This window comes from Quercus suber, unplaced genomic scaffold, assembly GCF_002906115.3.
Source record: "Quercus suber isolate HL8 unplaced genomic scaffold, Cork oak 2.0 scaffold_49, whole genome shotgun sequence".
Lineage (NCBI taxonomy): Eukaryota > Viridiplantae > Streptophyta > Magnoliopsida > Fagales > Fagaceae > Quercus > Quercus suber.
The window spans coordinates 849,848-872,717 of record NW_027069514.1 but is presented as its reverse complement, the minus strand read 5'-3'; the positions used below and the strand labels follow the sequence as shown (position 1 = coordinate 872,717).

General features: G+C 33.4%; 1 protein-coding gene across 1 annotated transcript; it reads right to left on the bottom strand.

Moving 5' to 3' along the window:
• Positions 1–6,719: 6,719 nt before the first annotated feature.
• LOC136066846 (LRR receptor-like serine/threonine-protein kinase RGI1) lies at positions 6,720–11,032 on the bottom strand. Its single transcript, XM_065771780.1, has 2 exons — positions 7,878–11,032; positions 6,720–7,389 (listed from the first exon to the last, which is right to left on the bottom strand). Exons 1-2 carry the CDS (start codon positions 10,783–10,785, stop codon positions 6,869–6,871), a joined length of 3,429 nt encoding a protein of 1,142 aa, XP_065627852.1. The 5' UTR covers positions 10,786–11,032; the 3' UTR covers positions 6,720–6,868.
• Between the last annotated feature and the right edge of the window lie 11,838 nt (positions 11,033–22,870).

Below are 22,870 nucleotides of genomic sequence, written 5' to 3'. Positions count from 1 at the left end.
CTAAACATTGTCCATATATATATATACTAGTCGCCAACCCGTGCGATGCACGGGAAAACTATTTTGTATAAAGATGAAACATTAAATTACTTAATGAAAAATAGAAATCAAACTTAAGTTTAAAATAAAATGAAGAATTAAATCTTAAGAATTAATCAATATTTCCAACAAATTGAAAAAAAGAATGATTTAAAAAGTTTTTTTTTTGTAAACCTAGCAATAGAACAAGTTGATAACGAAAACAACAATAAGTGAAATTTTCTGGTAGTTAGAAGCACCAACAACAAACAGGCAAAAAAATTTCAAAATTTCAATTTCATAATCTAATTGAAAAGAATTATAAGAATTGTAGTAGCAGCATAATTATTTTGACTCTAATTATCTCCCTGCAATAAATTTTTCCACAATACAATTAAGGACCAAAATGGGTTATGTATGAACTCTATATGCTGTTCCAAACCCAAAGACTCATCTAAACTACAATTCAATCAAATATAAAATACAAAACAGACACAAGCACCCTCTAATATAATTATTTACATAAAAAGAATTGGGTCAAAAAAAATTAGCACAATCTATTAAACAATAAAATTTCAATATAATCTTTGGAAAATATCTTTCCCATTGTCATCTTCATTGTTGTACATGATATGACATGGCTTCAAACCGTTGGCAGGAGTCAGATGTTCCAAAAGAAACTCATTTGTGAACTATGGTAAAATTCATCCGATTGTGAACTATAGTAATTATCATTGCATGTTGCAAGTACTGTTACCAAACCACAAATTTACTCTATCTTAGCAAATAGAAAAAGAGGCTAAAGCAAGGAAAAAAGAAGAATGATTCATGTAAAGCTTTACATAGGTGTTTGAATGGATCTAAGTGCTATATAATGTCTTAGTTGTAACCTTAATAGAGTAGACAACTCATTTAGCCCAAGAAAAACTTTTTTCAAAATAAAAGAGAGCAAAGAACGAAGCATTGAAAATATTAGTAGGCCACAACCCGAAAATCAAAGAGAATGGTGAAGGACCCTCAAAATCAAATTGCTATCTCTGTCTCGGCGTTCCACGATTTCTTTTTTTGGCGAAAAATTGGACTCCAATTGAAATCAAATTTAAAATCTAAATTGGATTTGGACTTTTCGATTTGTACACTCAATAATTCACTTGACATAAAATTAAAAACTAAATGGGACACGTGGTGCAAAATTGAGAATCCAATTAAAATCTAATTGAATTTTCTTTGAGTTTTGGCTATTAATATAGATATATATATATATATATTAGTTCATTTCGAATAAAAAATTATTTTTATGGTTCATGTATTATACTTACTAGTATATGACCAGTGCTTACGTACGGGTATGATGAATTGTAGTGGTGCTATTGATGTTAGCTTGAGTTATAAAACATATAGAATATTAGATCAATTAGGACATTTGGATGTACTAAAATAGTTTTTTCTTATAATTTTCATGATATTGGTTACATCAAGTTTCTCATTACACTACTATTATGTATATAATTTTTAAATTCACTATTAGATACTACATATACAATATTAATTCACAATCATTATCCGTGAAATTCTACTAATTATAAATTACAACACAAAATAAAAGAATAAATTGGTCTAATAGTATCTCCTAAATTGAATAGGGTTAGGTGCATGGGATTGTTTAGCTCAATTATAATTTGTTACGTTCAAGATCCTGGCATACAAAATATCTGAATAGAGATAGTATAAAAAATATGCTCACTAGTTTAGAGAAAAAATAACAGAAAAAATATAAACAATTTAATTTGTATGGAAAGCTAACAAAAGAAAAATTCAATTTTGAATCTGATTATATTATCTTTAAGCATTGGTGTGTGTGTGTATATATATTAGTTAGTAATGTACAATATATAGTCATGGTATATACATATGATTAGGTTTTTTACTGTTTATTTATATTGAACTCCTCGTTTTCTATATTGAATTAACTTATTTGGCACAAAAATTTAAAAACTTAGATTAGATGAGACATGTGGTGCAAAATTAGACTCTAATTGAATTTCAATTTGAAATATAATTGGATTTTCCCTTAGCTTTATACACACACACACATAGATTATCTGTTATAAAATTTGAGAAATTAATTTTAATTATATTACGTGTCATTAATTAAATTTTGGAAATTAAGGGTGATTATAGAATACCTCGGAAATACCATAAATGCATACTATCTCCTTTTACATAATAGTGGGTCACACTAATTAAATTCATAATGTGACCCACAATTCATGTGAGAGGTTGAAGTATACATTTATGGTACTCCTAAAGTATTCTATAATTTTTTGAAAGGTAATTTTAATTATATATTATGTGTCGTTAATGGAGTTATAAAATGTAACCTGTTGCTCATGTGTTATATTGTCTCTTATATTTTTCATACTCACACAATATTAAGATGACTAGGTATCAATAATTAATTTAGTTGTAAAATATTTGATTAAATAATAAATAATATTTGATTAACATGTAATTCGAAATACATGTTAAGAACAATGAAAATGTGTAATTCAACGATGTAACTTTGAATATATTAAATAAATAATTATTTTTAGTAATGCAGCATTAACAAAAGTTACACATGAGAGAGAGAAATAAAGGTTTGCTCATTAACACATGATAAGTAATTAATATTTTAACATAAATGCAAAATTTCTATGATGTGGAAGGCTAAATGAAGATAATTCCCAAGATTGTGCCACATGGTAAAACTTTAGATCACTATAGTTACGACTCTTACTGTTACCTAGTTTTATATATAGATACGTAGATATAGATTTAGATTTTCAAAAAAAAAAAAAAAATTTGGATTCTTGATTGATCTATATTTAAGTGATATGGACCTTTTTTGAGATAAGCTCGTCGGATTTCATCTTGTTTGTTGATAGGAAATTCACATATTTTTTACATGATCCTGAATCACGATCTATCTATTCAGATTGAATTCTTGAACATTTGGTGGGGTGTTCATCAAGCATTGAAGTATCAACATTTATTTCTACAGCCACATTTGTTTCTACAACCACAGATGTCCTAAATTTTGAATTGCTAACACTTTTTTTTCTTTAAGAATGCATCAATTGTTTTTTGTTTGCTCATAATTCTTTTAGTTTAAGAATATAACTCAAAAATTAACCTGAAAAGAACTTAAAAAATAAAATTTTAATTAGAAATTTTTACTTAATTATATGGATGTTATTCATACTCAAGAAAAAAATAAAATTTCCACTATAATTTAAACAGTCAACCCATCATCATTCCTATTATTCAAATTTTCCTGTATTTTAATTTTTTTTAATTAAGAATAACCCNGCATAAGGTAGACTTGAAGGATTACTAGTTTTTTTTTTTTTTTTTTGGATGAAAATGGATAACCTAGTAGTATTTAATGTTTGCTTTTTAAGAAGGAATGTCTATTATACATGGGAAAAATTTTCTCTCCAAATCCCTTCAAACTTGTCCTATATTTTTTTATTGGATGTAAATTTTGAAAATATAAACGTTAGATTACATGTTCTTATTATATCCTCTTTGCTTTCAAAATTTCAAGAATGTCAAAAATCAAATAACTATGCAATCAATCAAATATTTAAATTTCAAGATTTTGTGGTCTAAAATTATGCATAAAAAATAAGTTTATTGATCAACAGTAAATAACATTTGATTTAAACAAAATTTGATACACGTATTATATTAAATTAAGCAGTTCTATTAGGGGTGTCAACGTTTGACCCAATCCGCGAACACGACACAAACTCGACACGGTTTTTTGCGGGTTAGGGTTGGGCTTTAATGGGTTTGGGTCATAAACGGGTCAACTCGAAATCGGCACGATAAGAAATGTATCATAAGTGGGTCAACCCGCATAACCCACAATAAACACGTTTGACACATCAATTTGTTTGTGTCAACCCGAAATGACCTACTTAACACAACCCGTTTAACTCGTATTACAAATAAATATTCATTTTATTTTAGATTTGTCAAATACTTATAAAACATATATTTTTTAAAAAGAAAAGTGAGTAATTACAAAAACTTATAAGGGATATAATTGAAAATTGAAACTTTACAAATCTTAGATTTCTAAGCCCTACAAACCCTAAATCTCTAAACCTTCTTAAAAATATCTAATTTTATTTTTTTATTTCAGCTATACTACTCACTTTACTATCTTATAAACTCACGCTCAATTCTCAAACTCAAAGTCTCAAACTGGTTATTGCTCTCTCTCTCTCTCTCTCTCTCTCTCTCTCATGTTTAGTGAGCTTTAGAATTAAAGAAAACTGTTTTCTTGGTATTTTAAAATTCTGTGGTAATTTTTTCTGCATAGTGTTTTTGTTCTATAATCCTTGAACCCATATGCCGTTATTAATATATGAGATATATTAATTGTTAATTAAGGCCACGGTTGTAGTTTTTGTCTTGTGCCGTGTGTTTTTTTTTAGTGTTGGACATCCTCTGCATATCTTGCAAGTGAGTTTATTGAGATAGTTTATAAACTAGATCTGATGGATATTGCTTTTAAAATTGTTAAGGCATGATCATATTTTGTAACTACTAATACTTATATATATATATATATATATAGCATAGAACTTGCACAAATGAAATTAGATGAGCTTGTGGAAGATGTTATGAATTTGGACATCAACAAAGAATCTATGGGTGATAATTGTAGTCATAGTTAGGAATAGTCTATTGTTTACTCTAATTCTTTCAATATTGATACTTAGTATTTGGCGAGTTCCAAGGAAATTATATTTTTATTGAGCTATGTTATTTCATTTTTGTTAAACTATGTTATTTTGAATTTGGGTTGAAGTATATACACTTCTTTTAGAGTGTAAAGAACTTATTTCTAAATGAATGTTATATTTTTGTTGAACTATATTATTTTGAATGTGGGTTGAAGACTTGAAGTGTATGCACTGCTTTTGGAATATAAAAAAAAAAAATTATTTCTAGATGAATGTTATATTTAATATTATATAGGTTGAAATGGGTTGTGTTACATTCATGTCAACTCAACACAATTCATTTATTAAGCATGTCAAATGGGTTGGGTCAGGTCAACCCGCCTTATTAACGGGTCAGGTTAAGGTTGAAAGATCATGACACGATTATTAAATGGATCGAGTTAGGATTGAGACATTTAGTCGAATACCCCTACCTCGACACGACGCTAATCCAAATTAACACCCTAATCCGAATTGACACCCCCTGTTTTATGCATTATGAATTCCCACAAGTAGCGGTTATTAGTTTTTCCTTTTAATTATACCACTTTATATTTAGTTATTGTTTCTAATGCTTCAAGAAGTGGTACCTTGTAGTTGTTCTCAAGTTTTGGTAGGAAATATGGAAGGCAAAGCTTTCAAGAACAATGAACACGACACTAACTGGACGCGTTGCCAATTTTGTACACATATCGGTCTCATGTAGCATCGAGTGCACTGGAACAGTGTCTGCAAGCCAAAGCCGAGGATGGATAAACAAGTTTCCTAGCAGTCAGTACTATCAGAGAAGACCATATTTAAGATTTACTTCTATAGGCAGTGGCCCCTAGTTATTAAAACAATGGGTATGAGATGGAACATGAAAATACTTTTGCAGTACAATGTAAAATGTGGGTTCTTGAATTACTGTTGGTGAGTTCGGATTGGTTTATAATTCAACACAATGAAATTAGTTGGTACCATTCAAACAATATCATTTATTAGGTCAAAACGTTCTCTCACACAAACTATATTTTGGTTCTCTGAAAGTGCGGTCCTTTTGCACAAAAAGCTCTGACCTTGACAAAGCAGCACTGCAGTCTAAAGACCTTTGGAAAGGTACACTGAGCAAATTAGGTATCAATTCTAACATACTGATTAACTAGGGAATGAGAAAAAGGAAAACTCAGACACCCCATTATGCATTTGTACTGAAATACACATGCAGGGAATCGAAACCTCAACTCATCATGGGTCCCACCCAACAGAATTTAGAGGTTTCATCGGTGACTAAGTAAGATCTTATCAGTCTTTTTCAGAAGTGACTTTTCCTCAACTTTTTACTTGACTCTTTCCATCCTAGAGAATGCTTCAGTTTCAATAGTTTGATTAGATTTGTGCAGAAAGGGAAAAAGAATATTTCCATTAGTCATGTTACATGGATAGAAAACTAGTCCCAGGCCATTAACCTCAATGAATTGCCCAAAGCCAATGGTTCTGCTGTCTCTAGGAATAATTGGATTATGGGAAAGGAAAAGGAAAAATAAAGCTTGTACATAATAATGCCTTCCTTTATTCCTTGTGTAATTTTAGAAATTCTTATGCATTTTCCTCGCCTTGTTTCCCAAGAACAAATGAAGGGAATCAGGTTATGGCCCATCCAATTATTTCCATGCTCAGGTTGTCTGTATCCTTGGCTAATGTCATATCAATCTGAACCCAACTCAAACCAATTCAGTCCTAACTCGAATCCACCAAGATGCTCTTGGCAGGCCTATTATTGTATTTTCATGCTGTGAATTCGAACTTGAAACTCAGAAGAAAGTAGTTCTTCTGCGTATCTATTTAACAATTATGTAAAATATGTATTGCTCGATTCTTCCAATAAGGAGAACCTAAGTTCGAATCCTTTCTCCCACTTGTTAAAAAATAAAAATAAAATACTGTAGAAACGAAACTTGCAACCTGTGGCTCTATCTGCATTTAGTTATAATGAATATCAATCTTTTCTTCTTTACATTGCTAAAAACAAAGAGTTTAGAGACCGAAGAAACTACTTGTGGCAAACTTCCTTCTGCTTAGCGACTATATAATTAATCACTTAAAACCAATTTGGCACTAGAGGAAGATGAGTAAAAAAGTGAGGAAGCAGAGAAGCTTGTATTATTGCTTTTTGGAAACAAGCTTTGCATTGCAGGTCTTGATGATGAAGTGGCTGGAACTCCACTAGAATTCTTATTTTCTTGAACATTGTTTGCTGGGGATCCCTTCAGGAGCACATCCACCTTTGCATACTCCTCTCTTTCATGTTTAATCTCCTTAAGCATTGCTGCTACATCTTTCATGGTTGGTCTTTCATCAGGAGAGGAGTGTACACATAATAAGGCTATGCCTAATGCTTGCATCATTTCCTCTATTTCTGATTCTGATCTAGATAGTAGGCTGGGATCAAGGACCTCAATTCCTCCCCTCTTTTGTCTAACCCAATCCACTAGATGGATCCCATCTGGTATTGTAGGATCAATTGGCTGCTTCCCTGTCAAGACTTCCAAAACTACAACACCATAGCTGTAAACATCACTCTTCTCTGTGATCTTCATCATGTAGCCATATTCTGAAAATAACATTACGGTTAGCTGTTTCTAATATGATATTAGGTTGTGAATTTAAAGGGCTTGTTAAACCATCCATTATAAAAATTGTTTGAAATCTCATTCTTCTGTTTGCAAGTATGGTAACTCTCAAATGCTTATGAGAGAACTCATCGGTAAAATTTCCGTAACAAATTGCATTTGGTAAAATTCAGAAATACAAAAAATGAAATACGTCCAAAAACAGCATGAATATTAATTTTGCTTGAGTATAAAATATGTGATTTGAAAAAGTAACAAGCATTGAAAAAAACATGATACAACTATATTTCAAAAGGAAATAGTACTCACCAGGTTGCATTTGGGCAAATTCAGAAATGCGAAAATGTAATACTTCCAAATACACCATAATTATTAATTTTAATTTTGTATAAAATCTTTGATTTGCATAAGAAAGTAACAAGCATCAAAACATATCAACAACTATATTGCAAAAGGAAATAGTACTCACCAGGAGCAATATATCCATAAGAGCCAGCAACTGTATTAGAAGACCGTGCATAATCTCCATCATCAACAAGCTTGGCTAGGCCAAAATCAGCAATATAAGGCTCAAATTCAAGGCCAATGAGGATGTTATTGGCCTTGATATCTCTGTGAACAATTGGAGGGACACAATCATGGTGTAGATAAGCAAGGCCTTGTGCTGCCCCCAACAAAATTTGGTATCTAAGTTCCCATTCCAAGGCATTTCCTGTCCTCTCATGGAGTATACTTCCCAAACTTCCATTGGGCATATAGTCATACATGAGCAATTTTGTGTTTCGATTCCAACAACAACCCAGAAACCTTACAATGTTTTTATGACGGATTGAGCCAAGGGTTTTCACCTCTGTGGAGAAGGAATCGCGAACTGTACATTTATCATTAGCACATCCATTGCCTCCAACCATTGTTGATGGCCAGAGCTTCTTCACTGCAATCACTTCACCATTGTCCATATCAGCTCGATAAACGACCCCAGAACACCCTTTTCCAATTACATTGGCATCTACCAAGCATCTCAGAACTTGCTCCACAGAGAAATTTAGTTTCTGGAATGGAGTGAATTGCCATGGCCATGAGTCCCCCAGTTCTGATTCTTCATCATCTCTGATGGTTCTTCTCGCCCTTATGACTGCAAGGATCCCCATAACTAGCATTGCCACTGTCAGGGTGACCAGCAATGCAATTGCTAGTTTAAGTTTCCGTGACCGCCTTACATAATTCTCGTTTCTTGTTAGTCCTGTCTTACCAACATTACTCACGAAACAAGATACGCGATTTGAACAGAGACCTTGGTTTCCTGCTAGATCCATTGGTGATAACTGCCGAAAGAGCTTGTTGTCAGGAAGATAACCAGTGAAGTTATTGTAAGAGACATTGAGTAAAACAAGATTATCAAGCCCGGAAAGTGGACTCAAATCCCCCCCTAGCTTGTTATGAGAAAGGTCTAGGATGGAAAGTTTGTTCAGTGCAGATATTTTAGATGGGATTGTTCCAGTGAGTCCATTGCAACTGAGGTTAAGAGCGATTTCAAGAGCTTCAATCTGACACACCTCCATAGGAATGCTGCCTATGAGTTCATTACTGCTAAGATCAAGCAATTGGAGACTTGAACAGAGGCCAAGAGATGGAGGAATCGACCCAGAAAGTGAATTCCTGCTTAGCATGAGCTCGTTTAATGAGACAAGACGACCCAAGCTTGCTGGAATCTGACCTGAAAATCTATTAGACGAAACATCCAAGACCTGGAGCTCAGATAGAGATGACAATGAATTAGGTAGAGGACCTTCCAAAGTGTTGTTGCTGAGGTCTATCATTTGCAATTCTGTGCAACTTCCAATCTCATCTGGCACCAACCCAGAAAGACGATTTCCAGACATATCAAGAAAGTTTAAACTCCTAAGGCCACCAATTGAGTTAGGAATCCCACCAGCAATCCTGTTGTTTCCTAGCCTCAGCCTCACAAGAGAGCTGCAATTACCAATTTCTATTGGTATTGAACCCGAAATATCATTGGAAAGCAATAGCAGTTTTGTGAGGTTTTGGAGCTGAAATAAGCTAGGAGGAATGCTACCAGTGAGTGAATTGTGAGACAAATCTAATGCTTGGAGATTACTACAGCCACCCAAAGTGGAAGGAATACTTCCTTCTACCTGGTTGTCCCAAGCCAATAACACTGTGAGCTTTGACAATACCCCAAGCTCTGGTGGGATCAAACCTGAGATCTGATTTGTGTCAAGTTGTAACTGTACAAGATTCGTAGCATTGGAAAGATTTGAGGGTATTGAACCCGACACATTGTTATTACTAATCATAAACTCCTCAAGCTCCAAAAGGCCACCTAAAGTTAAAGGTATGGTTCCGGATAGAGAATTCAGTGAAAAATCAATCATTTTTAAGCTACTACAATTCCCAATCTCATTTGGGATAACCCCAACGAGATTATTCCTCCACAACATCAACTGCTCCAGTTTTTGGAGCTTACCAAGCTCTGGTGGTATTGGACCAGAGAGACTATTTTCATAAAGAAACAAGTTTACAAGCTCAGAGCAGTTACCTATATCAGGAGGAATTTCACCAGAGACCATTGTGGTATATATTGACAAAGTCTGAAGCTTGCTAAGCCTACCCAATGAGGCTGGTAAAGAGCCTGAAACTCTGCTATCAGCCAGCCCCAGCACTCTCAAATTGCTGCAATTTCCAAGCTCATCTGGGATTTTCCCAATAATGTCTTTGTTACCACCTGCTCGAAGAACTTCAAGGTTTGCCAATTTGCCTAGCTCGGCTGGTATAGACCCACTTAGCTGATTATCAAAAAGCTGCAGGTTCTTTAGGCTAGTGCAGCCACTTAGCTCAACTGGGATTTTCCCAGTGAGCTGGTTGGATCTCAAGGTCAAGTCTTTGAGGCTTTTGAGCTTGCCTATGCTTGCAGGGATAGAACCAGCAAGACTATTTGAGCTAAGGTCTATGGTTGTAAGTCCCATACAATCACCAATCTCATCTGGGATAGTCCCTGTGAGATTGGCATCGGATATGACAAGTTTTTGAAGATAGTGGAAAGAGGAGAGATTGAATGGCAAAAGAAGCTCAAGCTGGATAGATTGTATAGTAATGTCGGTGACAAAACCTTGGGAAGAGCATTTTATGTAGGTCCAATTACATGGGTTGGAGTCAAGTATGTTCCAGTTGGAGAAAAATGGAGGTGGTGTTGATGCAGAGCTGTGGAGCCAAGAGAATAGAAGGGAGGCTTCATGGTTGGATGTGAAGGCAGGGGTGTAGAGAAGGTTGATAAGGAAGAAGAAGAAGAAGAAAAAGAATGAAGAGGAGGGGTTGTAGAAGAAGAAGGATTGCCTCGTGCTAAGCATCGACGACATTTGCCTCAAATTCTAAACCTTTCTTCTCGGGTTTGCATCATTGGGTTTTGCAGCCTCTCTCTCTCTCTCTTTCTCTCTCTCGCTCTCTCTCTACGTGACTAGCTTTCTTGCTTTGAACTCAAGCTCCAAGAGTAGTAGTACTTTGTTTTCTACTACACTAGGCAAAGCAAATCACAACACCACAAATACACACCTAAACAAACAAAACAATAATAAAGAAATGAAACCCAAAGAAAATCCAATGCCTTGAGATCACCAAAAACTGCACCACCACCTCCACCCCCACCCACCCCCACACTTTGGATGCCTCTCACTCTCTCTCTTAGTAAGGTTTATTAGAATAAAGAAAGGTTGATAGCTGGGTTCACGCGCAGAGAGGGAAAAACACCATTTTTATATATGGACCATGACTCCACATCTTTCTGGTAGGACTGATTTGTTTAGTTTTTAGGTTATATCTTGACTCCACTATCGAAGTGAGAGTAGTTACTACTTACTAGTTAGCTCCAACTTCAAGTTAGTGTCGTTTGCCTCCATCATCTCCAATTTTTTATATAATGAAAATAGACAATGATTTACTGCCCCATTTGGATCACATGCATGAGAAGATTTTTGGGCTTCAGTAACTCAGTTACTGTTCATTCACTCCTCTCTTGCACCCACCTATTTGGTGCCATACCATCCCATGCCAGTCATAACTCATAAATATCAAGATAAAATTTAAAGGGGGCTTTTCTTTTGATAAGATTTGAATTTCGGACCCATGGTTTCATTTTCACACAATGGAGAAACGTATTTAATAACTGTTAAAAAAGGTAAGTATTAAAAGAGGTAAACTGTACTATTGTAACTTACAAGGCAAGAGACAATTGTGTCATTGTATGGGCCCAAAATTAGAACTTTGACAACTATGATTGAAAGACATTAGTGTTTTTACCACTTATTTTCTTGTAAGTGGCAACTCATTCTGAGACAAATGATTTGTATTCAGACATTTAGATAATGACAGGTGTTTATAGTTTCTTAATAACCATATTTGAGTGATACCATATGCATGCTTATTAGATAAGAAGTTTAATTTGTTCCATCTTTGGTCATACTAATTTCGGTTTTTTTTTTTCCTTGTTTTTTGGTGTGTATATATATATATATAATTCAAATTGAAATCTATCCATACAATGATGATAATCATCGTCGTCGAAAATCGCCCCCCCCCCCCCATGTATAAAATCCTGGCTACGCCCCTGATAAGAAGCATAACAAAGTCATATATTAATTTCTAAATAAGTGCATGACATGACTTAATAACTATACAGTTAAGCCTATGCCAATCGTAGGTCGTAGCCATTGTAGAATTAGGTAGATCCCAAAATCCATATCCTCTGAAGTAATATATCAAAAAAGGGGTCTTAAATCATAAGAAGAAGGCCTAGCTATGTTATTTTGTCACAATTTCAAAGAGTTTGAAAGCTTCATTTGACGATCCAATTAATTAGTACTGTTGTTTCTCGTATATTAAGGACAGGTGAATAAAATTTGTCACATGTAAGTTGAACCCCGTTGAGTATCAATGTAGTTTATCACATTTTATATCATGAAAAATGTTCCCCTAGGAAAAAGCTCAACAATTGATGTATGCGCTTGATTGATAAAATGTAAATTCTATAGATTATCAATAAAACCCATTCATATACGGAAATGGAAATATAAAATTATGATTCAAATCCATGGATTGCTGAATTATTTGATTCCAATTCAACCACAAAAACTAGACGAAGTATATAACATTTCTATGTGATTTAAAAAAAAGGGTATACTTTTGAATATAAAAGAATAATAAAAAAGAAGAATACATTTGTGAATCACTCACACATGAGTACATAGCAATATTCGTCTCACAAATAGGCCATTACCTCTTTTGTGAGAGAAATTATTAGGTTCACTAGGAGGATTGCACATTTTATTGGTTAGGAGGATCACTTCAATAGTCTTTAGGTGGACCTAATAATTTTTTCTTCTTTGGGCTGTGAGATTTGAGACATCTCTTTCAACACATCCATGTCCTTCGCCACCTTGCCACAAACCACCACGTGCTTTAATGCTCACTAGTTGCAGACTTATGCAATGCGTGAGAATAGATAATTACTTTGTAATTTTGATATAAGTATAATTTGTTCTCCTAAATTTGTTAAAAATAATTTTCTATACCAAAAAATTAAGAGAAATGTTATGTCGACAATAATTTTACAAACACTTTCACAACATATCATGTGCAGCAGGTTGTTATTGGTTGAAAAAAAAAAAATTAGTGATAGGTTTAAATTAGAACCGATAATAACTTACCAACTACAACTTGTTGTGAAAACGTTGTAGACGTAGCACTTCTCAAAAATTAAACAATTTTTAAAATAATTTTTCATCTCAATATCTCTACAAATACAAATATATCATTCTATTATTTTTGGATGTATTTGATTGATATTTATCCATTTTTTAGGTGGTTCATATTTCTCTAAATTATGTTATAGTGCATTATGTTTCCTAATTTGGGTTTTTAGTTTTAGATTTTAGATTATGCTAATTTTTTTTTCAATTACTTGATTTTCTTTTTAGAATTTTCTCCTCTTGAATATCTAGATTACAACTAAACTTTTTAACTAAGTATTAGCTTAAACAAAAATTAAATCAAAACAATAAGAAGGAGAGAGAGGACTTGTGATAGAAAACTCAATTCAATTCAATTGGTCTTCTTCATATTTTATCCAAATTCAATTTCTTCATATAGCCAAGCATACTTTTTCTTGGAATTTCTCACATCCAATTGGTCTTCGTGGATTTTGAGGCTTTGGCTAAACTTGGATAATCTTTCACCCTAGTCCTTTTTATTTTTTTTGGTTGTCTATTGCTACCTTATATAGTTTTATACATGTCCTTTGATTTAATTTTCTTTCCATTGACATCAAATTCTACAACTTTGGCAAAAGTCTTACAGCAAAGGCATCCTATAATAATATCTAAATTTGTTACAATACCAAAATTAATATATATGTATATATATATATATATATCTTGTACTAAGTCATGCATCTACATTCATGTCACAACTAATATGTATGTACAATAGAACTGATTTATGTTACGCATATACAAAGAGAATTATTTATCCATAATGGTGAATGCGTCACACAAATGCACATAAGAGGTATCCCATTAGTGGAAAAAAGCTCATCCATGATTAACGACCACATATGTAAAGTTGTGATTTACAACTATGTTTTATGTTGGTTTTATTCCATGACAAAATGTGTTGTAATTGCTTCAATTTTTTTCCTTGCATTTTGTGGGATTTTATTGTATTGGATTTAGTATTAAGTTGGTGAAGACTTATACTTAGATGAAGAATCAGTGGATTTCACGAGAAGCTCGCGAGAAGCTATCCCGTGAAAGAGCCATGTGAGGAGTACATGATTAGAAGCTGAAGAGTCGTACCGGACTGTCATTTTCGCGAGTGTCTTGTGGGTAAGGCCTTCTTGCGAGGTAGTCACGAATCATTCTGCCTGGAGGATTTTAATGTGTGATTTTCTTACCCTTCACCTATACTATATATACCCTTATTACCCACAAATGTAGAGGAGGCCATTCAGAAAGAAAACCCTAGATATGTTTTCTATAACACACACATCCATCTTTTAGAGAGAGAGAGCTACTCATCCTTAGTGAGAAATCATTGTAGCCTCTTCTCCTTCCCTCTCCCATTGTCATACCTTGAGAGGAGATTTGTACCTAAATACAACCCATACCTATTCAGAGTGTAGAGAGTGTTTTGGAGCTTGGGAAGTTTTGGGGATTTGCCAAAAGAAGCCGGTGAGGCTTGGTGGATGCAATCGGGCATATTACGGGATCCGGAAAGTTAGACAAGACACGGTTAGGAATTTTGTCATGATACGCGTCCTTTGATTCTTCTATCGCCGTAATCTTGGCATGGAATCTCTCAGGTAAAGATCTGAGCACCTTCCTTACAATCTTGGGTTCTGGGATGGTTTCCCCAAGATTGAAGGCCGAGTTCACTATGTCCTTGAGCTTGGCATAGAACTCATCAAATGACTCATCCTCCTCCATCTTAATTTCTACAAAGCTTGTAGTGAGCCTCTGAAGCTTTGAGTCTTTGACAGCCTTTGTGCCTTCATAGGTAGTCTGGAGGATGATCCAAGCCTCTTAGCAGTTTCAGTTGAGGATATCTTTTTGAACTCCTCATTTGTGACTGCGCTAAATAGGGCATTTAACGCTCTACTGTTGAAGTTAGCTGCCTTGATCTTAGTATCATCCCAATCGGCCGGATCTTCTGTTGGCTTAGTCCAGCCAATCTCTACAGCTTGCCACACCTTTTCATCTAAAGACTGCAAGAAAGCTCTCATGCGTACTTTTCAGTATGCATAGTTAGTGCCATCAAATAAAGGAGGTATAATTAAAGATTGTCTTCTATCCATGACAAACAGAGGTCAATGGATCAAACACAGCAAAGATTAAAACCTAATCAGAGTGTGCCTGCTCTGATACCACTTGATAGGTCACAATCTGAATGGCCCCTTGTGATTAACCCTAATTAATTTAGCCCAGTAATTAATTAATCAATTAATCATGCAATTTTATGGAAGCACAAACAAATCACCAATCAACTAAATATGCAGCGGAAAATAAATAACACGGTGATTTGTTTACGAATGGGGAAAACCCTAATGGCAAAAACCCCACCGGGTGATTTTCAGGTCACCACTCCCGAAACTCCACTATTATCAAATCAAGCGGTTACAAGTAAAGGAATCCCAAGTACCTTACCAACCTATAGTTGAACCCTTACCCCAATACCCAATTGGACTTGATCTGTAGTGACAGTCTCCATCTTTGATGCACGGCTCCCAAGTACGTGACTAACCAATGCGCGAATCCAAGTACGCGACTTCAGAACACCAACTGAGGAAGAATGGTTGGCTGCAAAGTTTTCAGATCATCCTTTCTGATGAATAGCAGGAAGATGCTTGGTTACAAAACCCTATGGTGCAAATACACAGCAACTTCTTGATGGAAGATGAACTAGGTCAAGAACTTCGTCTGTTGATCATCAATTGCTTAAACAGAGATTGCTCAATGATAATGCAACTTGTGTCACCCAAAACGGCTTTTAAAATAATCCTTTTATATGTTTAGGGTTAGAAGAAAAGAGGGCCCAAAAACATATTCACGGATCCCAAGAAAATCAGATTGGAAATCTGACTTTTTAAATCTCGACAGATAGCAGGTGTCGAGGTAGCTGTCGAGAGGTGTCGAGCTTTATAAATTTTGCACTTCAACTTGCTTTCTCTTGGACAGACTTGATGACTTCAACACTTAACCTTGAAACATTGTTTCTTGAAGTATTAAAAATACCTAGAACTACCCAATTACAAGCAAAGTGCGTTTTGTCAAAAGATTAGCCAATATACATAACTAAGTGACATATGTTCTTAAACAAGTTAAAACATATATGTCCTAACACGGGTAGAGAGGTTCAAGTAGAACTCTCTAATCAGGGTAGCTGGTGGTAGAGGACCAATATCCAACAATGGTAGCCAGCCCCTACGCTCAAAATTATCCCTAATGGCTGGATCAAGCTCATCTAACAACATTTTCCGCTCAGACCAAATCTTTCTCTTAACGTTTAAAGACTCATAAAGCTCTCGGTTTTTCTCACTTAGAAACAAATCTCTCAAAGGGGAAGGAGCAGAAGAAGAGGAGGAAGTCTTGTGGGCTCTAGTCTTCCTAGGCATGGTGCTAGGGTAAGGACAAGACACAAAAAGAACAAAAAGAAAAACCAAGGGCAGACTGCAAGTTAGCACAAAAAAATAACAATCTATATGATGCATGAATAGATAAGTGTCATGATGCATGCTCTAATGCAGTGATAACAAGTTCAATTTAAGTTTAGAATCACAAAATTAGCTTGAGCATTGAATTTAGAATAAAAACCCCAAAATTTTGAAAATCCACTTGTTCAATTTGTACCAAATTGACCAATTGATCATCACACAAGCTAGAAAACAGTTTATTATGATCAAATTAATCAATCTAACAAGTCAATTTCATCAATTAAACTCAATTTGAACAAAATCCCCAATTTGGGTATATTCAAGCCCTAGAATTTTCAATTTCTCACAATTCACCAAATTAATCAAATTAAAACATCAAGAACATGTTTATAACATCCCTCAACAAAAACCCATTGATCAATTTCAAGAAATATGGCTTGAATCATAAAAAACCCTAATTATGCATAGGTTCAAAATTCTCAATGAAAATGCATGAAACTTGAAAATAAAATCAAAAGGAGGGGTAATATGGTCTAATCGGCCTTTGGAGAGAAAAACCTTGCAAAAGAAACGGAGGAAAACGACAAAAAACTTGATTTGAGCCTTGACCGAGTCGAATGAAGAGAGAGAGTGTTTGAAAACTTTTGAAAAGTAATTAGAACACGTCAAAATCACCTTTTAGAAACACTCTCTATATGATTTTCGATTGATCAAAATTTAGGTTCGATCGATCAAACATGTCTATAAAATTTATCACATAGAATTTGAAAGAGACTATCACCTAAAGAGTTACATCATATAACTCCCACGTCTCCTAGATTATAAGCTTGCAATCATGTAAGTTTCTTGATTTGCCTCATATTGTACACACCAATTTTAATTTAGCAGAAACTTATTAAAATAGCCGGGATAATGTACACACAAATTTTAGTTGTTTGATTTACCATTAAGTCCAATAATGTACACACCAACTTTAAGCATTTAAACCAAGGCTACACCTTATTTTCTTTTTGTGCATGTGCTACACTTTTTCAAGCACAAAATCTTACGATATGTACTAAGGTATTCATGATTGACTAGTAAATAGTAGTGAGATGGTTATTTATACCTTTCTCAATAAGATCAAGTCTGACAATCAAAGGCATGTGATTTCAAGATTAAGACAAAGTGATAAAAAACTATAAATAACTCCCACACAACATGCACTACAAAGCTCAAACTAGTAAAGTATAATAAATAAGCCCATTCAAGCTAAACAAGGTACATAAAACATGTTATGTAAATATAATATGGCCAACCCTTGATTATAAATCCAAGATGTCAAATACAAAACACAAAAAACTTTTTGGTTTTAAAAAAATTTATGACTAAAAACAAAAGCATACATTATGCTAAATGATTAAAAATGCAAATGCAATGCATGACAATGCTTAACTAAGCTATAGAGGGTACACAAATAAGAAATATCAATTTCTTAATTAATCCTTGAGTACATGTACAAACTAGTACATACTCACACAAAATCAGAAATAGCTTAGTACTTATATAACACAAACTATTCAAGTTTCTCCACAATGTCAAGCATGTTTTAAATCAAGAGAGAAATATCATAATTCATGTAATCCTCAAGAAAAAAACTAGACACAAAATAAAATATTTTTGTTTTTTTGAAAATTTTCAATGTTTTTGGAATTTTTTTTTAAATAAAAAATGACCTGAAAAACAAAACAACCAAAAACAAAAACAAAACATGTCCACAAACAATTGAAAGAATTAAATTAGGGACAAGTCAGCAACAGTCACCTTAGAGAATCTTTTCTCACACATATAGCATAAGTTTTCGGCTTTGTAGGTGAAAATCCATGTGAAGCATAGTGTACTTGAGGGATTACACCAATCTTTTGAGAAAGACTGAAATCCTGCAAATTCCTTTCATAAGCCAACAAGCTTAAATTTTTCAAAAACATATGAAACAATTTATTTAGACTTATGGCAGGAGAAATATCATCACATATCCTAGATTGAAACATAGAATGCTTAAATTTTAATTTATGACAATTAGGATGAATATGACCGGAGACATTACAAAAGTGACAAATAGGAACAGATTTAGGAACATTAGTATTCCTAACAACAAATCTAGTTTCAGATTTTGGTTTTTGCCTCAACAAAGAACAATTTGGTCTAATATGGCCAACAACACCACAAAGGTGACAAGTAGGCACAAAAACAAATTTATTATGCTCTCTAACGAAAGGTTTAGACTTAGGTTTAGAAACTTCAACATCAACATCAGAACTTTTACCTTTGTCTAACCTAGCAAAACAAGCATTTTCTTTATTATTCCTCTTGAAAGGAGGGATATAAACTTTCTCAGTTTTAGGTTTAAGAGAAATAGAAACACTTCTGTTATCAACAGCAAGCTTGATACTAGTCAAATTTTCAATTTTAGATTTAGATTCAACTAACTCTTGTTCCAAGCTTTTCATCTTTTTATCTTGAGAGGAAATTTGATTTCTCAAAAATTCATTCTTTTTATTAGATTTATCTAATCTAACAACCAATTCCTCTTTTTCAAGATTAGCCAATTTTAACTCTTCCTTGAATTTCTTAGCAATTCTCATAGTTTTCAATAATTCTTTACGAAGAGTTTCACAGGCATCAATAAGATCAATAGAAACCACAGTGTCCTTATATTTAAATTATCACAAACATGAGCAGAAAAACACTTCAAATTATCTATGATAACAGGGATCAAAGATCAACTCTTAGATCAAAAGATCTAACACAAAAGAGCTACCTGCTTTGATACCACTTGTTTGTTTTTAGACCCCTTAAAATACAACCAGATTAACCTAGTTAATTAGCCAAGTAATTACTTAGTCAAATTATCAAATCTAGGTTAACACAATCATATCATATCAATGTAAAGTGTAGAAAATAAAGAACACAAAGATATGATAACCTAGAAAAATCAAACCGGTAAAAATCCTGGGGAGGATTTAATCTAGCTATCCTTAAGGTAAACTTGAATCCACTATGAAAGAATCAAAGTTTTACAATAGCAACTTAGATCACTAACATCCTATTGCTACCCACCAGTAGAAAACTTACTGACACAACCATGTGTAAACTCCAAGACCACGTACTCCTTCTTTCTTGGATTCTCCAGCAAGTACAAGCACTCCTGTTTGCGTATCTTTAAGCTCTTTAGTGCAGCAACTGAATGATCATCAAGCTCTCAATGAAATCTCCTTCTTGATAATCCTAAGCATGTGTGAAAGGCAACCATCTCTTAGATATTACAAGAGATTCACACACACAGCAAATAGAGCAACCTCTAAAACGTGGCTAGGGTTTTCCTTTTATACCTAGGGCAAAATATAAAACCCTACATGTCATATGGGCTTAGGATTGAGTTGGAAATTTTGCAAAAAAAAAAACAATTTGCACGACTTTCAATCGATCGAGTCTAATTTTCGATCGATTGAGTCAGTTAGAATTGCATACTCAATTCTGCAGTTAACTTGATTCCAACTTTACATAAACGACATACTTTGAGCAAGTCTAAGACTAGACTAACAACCTATTTTGATCATGGTTTACCAACAATACAAATTAGAGTTCTAATACATTAGTTCTTAAGTACTTAGAACCTAACAAAATCCATTAAATTATTTGGAGCTTTAATTTTCGATTCAATTTGTTCATGATGAATTGTTTTATATTTAGGCCAAAACATCAATTTGTTTTTAGTTTTGACTTGGATTGAACCTCAAGTATCTTTGAGCTAATTGGAATTTGGAAGGTGGAACCCACATGAAATATTAATTTGTTGTGTTAAATGATGCAGTATTACCATTGGTTTATTTTGAGATATTAGTAATTTGTATTGCTTCTTCTCCTTTCTCTATTTTTTTCCCTAATAAAATTTAAAAATACATAGCTACAATCATCGGGTTTTTTGGATAATGATTAGTTTCATTTTCAAACATTGCAACTCACATGGGACTTAAAAATGTTAATGATACCAAAAGGCTAGGAAACCAAAGTACTTCAATTTCGGACAAATGAAAAATTATACCATTAAACCCAAAATAAAAAAAGTCTCATTGCAAATTAAAATGACAGGAATAAAATGCATTTTGGAAGAGATTATCAGATAATGATTAGATTTATTGCTGGAGTAATTGATGGTGGTGATACTACCTTCATCTGCTAATTAAAAAATTTTGTTACTTATTTTTGTTTTAAATATTAATATTAGTTTAATACATGGGTTTTTTTTTTTTTTGAGTGTTATAAAAAGTGAACAAATCCTTTAAATTCTTTGGAGCTTTAATTTTTTATTCAATTTTTTCATGATCAATTGTTTATCAATTTGTGTAACACTATGATTTTTAATTAATTGAAACTGTTACACTTTAGCTTTATTTTTCTCAATCTCATCTCTTTCATATAAAATTTAATATTGTATTTTGTTATGCCTTTAACTGCAATTTTTTTAAGAGAAAATACTTTTAAAAAAAAAATTAAAGGATTAATTAGGGATTTGATAGTAGATGCTAACATGGAGAGCCTTTCTTAGTATTTTTTTTTTTGTGGCTTTTTTAATTATTCTAAACTTTAGTTGTGGATGTGTATTATGTGCCTATCTTTTAGGATTAAATATAACTACATAACTACCATTTAAAAATAAATTTTATATATACTAGCCTCTAAGCACACGCTCACGCGCGTGCTCAGAGGCTATTCTTTTTTTTGGGTAAATTTTAATAGTTTGCATCCGTTATAATTTGAGATTACTACATTTTCTAATCACAAAAAAACCTAGGGGTGTGATGAGTATTATGCGTTTATAGGTGAAATAATTTTTTTATCACACCTCTAGGTTTTTTTCTTTTTTGGTAATTTGAAAATGTAGTAATCTCAAATTATAATGGATGCAAATTATTAAAATTTATCCAAAAAATAGAAGAGCCTCTGAGCACGCACTCACGCACATGCTCAGAGGCTAGTGTTGTTTGATGGGTTTTGTGTGTACTATGTAGCTTGGTGGGGTGGATTTGATGATTGTCGCAGTTTTTTTACTGGGCTGTGACTTTGGATTTGCTAGTGATGCTTTAATAGCTCCAAATAGACAAAATTTTGCTTTCATTTGCTCTAATCTAGTTGGACTTTGCAAGTGATCCAGTGGATTGTGTGATTAGAAAATTTTTACAAAATGATTTCTTGAACATTTTTATGAATGCTACCAAACACTGTAGAATGAAAATATTTTACGAAAATATTTTCAATGTAAAATATTTTATGTTGAAACAAACGGAGCGTTAATGTATTCTTCACCAAGGCTTTGAGATTCTTTTGATTGGTTTATGGGAACCAATGTTGTTGGCACCTAAGATCTTCGACAACACATCACTAACAAAATAAATTCAGAAACTCAGAGAATGTAGGGGAGAAAAAAAGAAGAAAACTTCACTTTAGAGGGACTTTCCAAATTTACAGGAGTGAGGTAGAGCAATTACAAATATATAGACAAAAAATCAGTAGTTTTTTTTTTTTGGAATCCAATGGAGTGGCAATTGAATGGTTTTCATAACTGCTTGATTGGGGAAAGGGAATGTCATAGAGTTGAAGGAAGTTTGAATTATTATCAGATTGGGTTTGATGGAATAATAAAAGGAAAATTGAAAAGTTAGGAAAAGATAATTAAGAGATGGAGGGTTTTTTTTTTTTTTTTTTTTTTTTTTTTGACGTGATTGGGAAAATGTTAATTAGCAAAAGGAAGGAAAAAAGAAAAGAAAGAGAAAGTTAGTAGGACCAATGACGTGGTTGCTGATGTGGCTCAACAAGAGTGTAACAACAATAAATGCTATGCACTAAGTTATGAATCTATATTCATGTCACAACTAGTGCATACATACAATAGAACTAATTTATGCTATGCATATACAAAGAGAATTATTTATCCATAATGGTGAATGCATCACACAAGTGCACATAAGAGGTATCCCATCAATGGAAAAAAAAAAATGTCCATGATTAACAACCATATAAACTATAGTAGTAAGACCCCATTGCGATTCTTTTAATGTATTCTTCACTATGGCTTTGAGATTTTTTTTAATTGGTTTATGGGAACCAATGTTGTTGTAGACACTTAATTTTGCACCCGTAATTTAGTTTTGGTAGATGACTAAAATGACTTTTTCAAATACCAAAAAATCATGGTTGCATCT

Bases quoted from the DNA above. Each gene is read 5' to 3' on its own strand.
- LOC136066846 (XM_065771780.1), bottom strand. From the start codon at position 10,785: ATGTCGTCGATGCTTAGCACGAGGCAATCCTTCTTCTTCTACAACCCC. The intron at 7,390-7,877 runs GTGAGTACTATT...TGTTATTTTCAG, and splicing joins TTATGGATATATTGCTCCTG to AATATGGCTACATGATGAAG.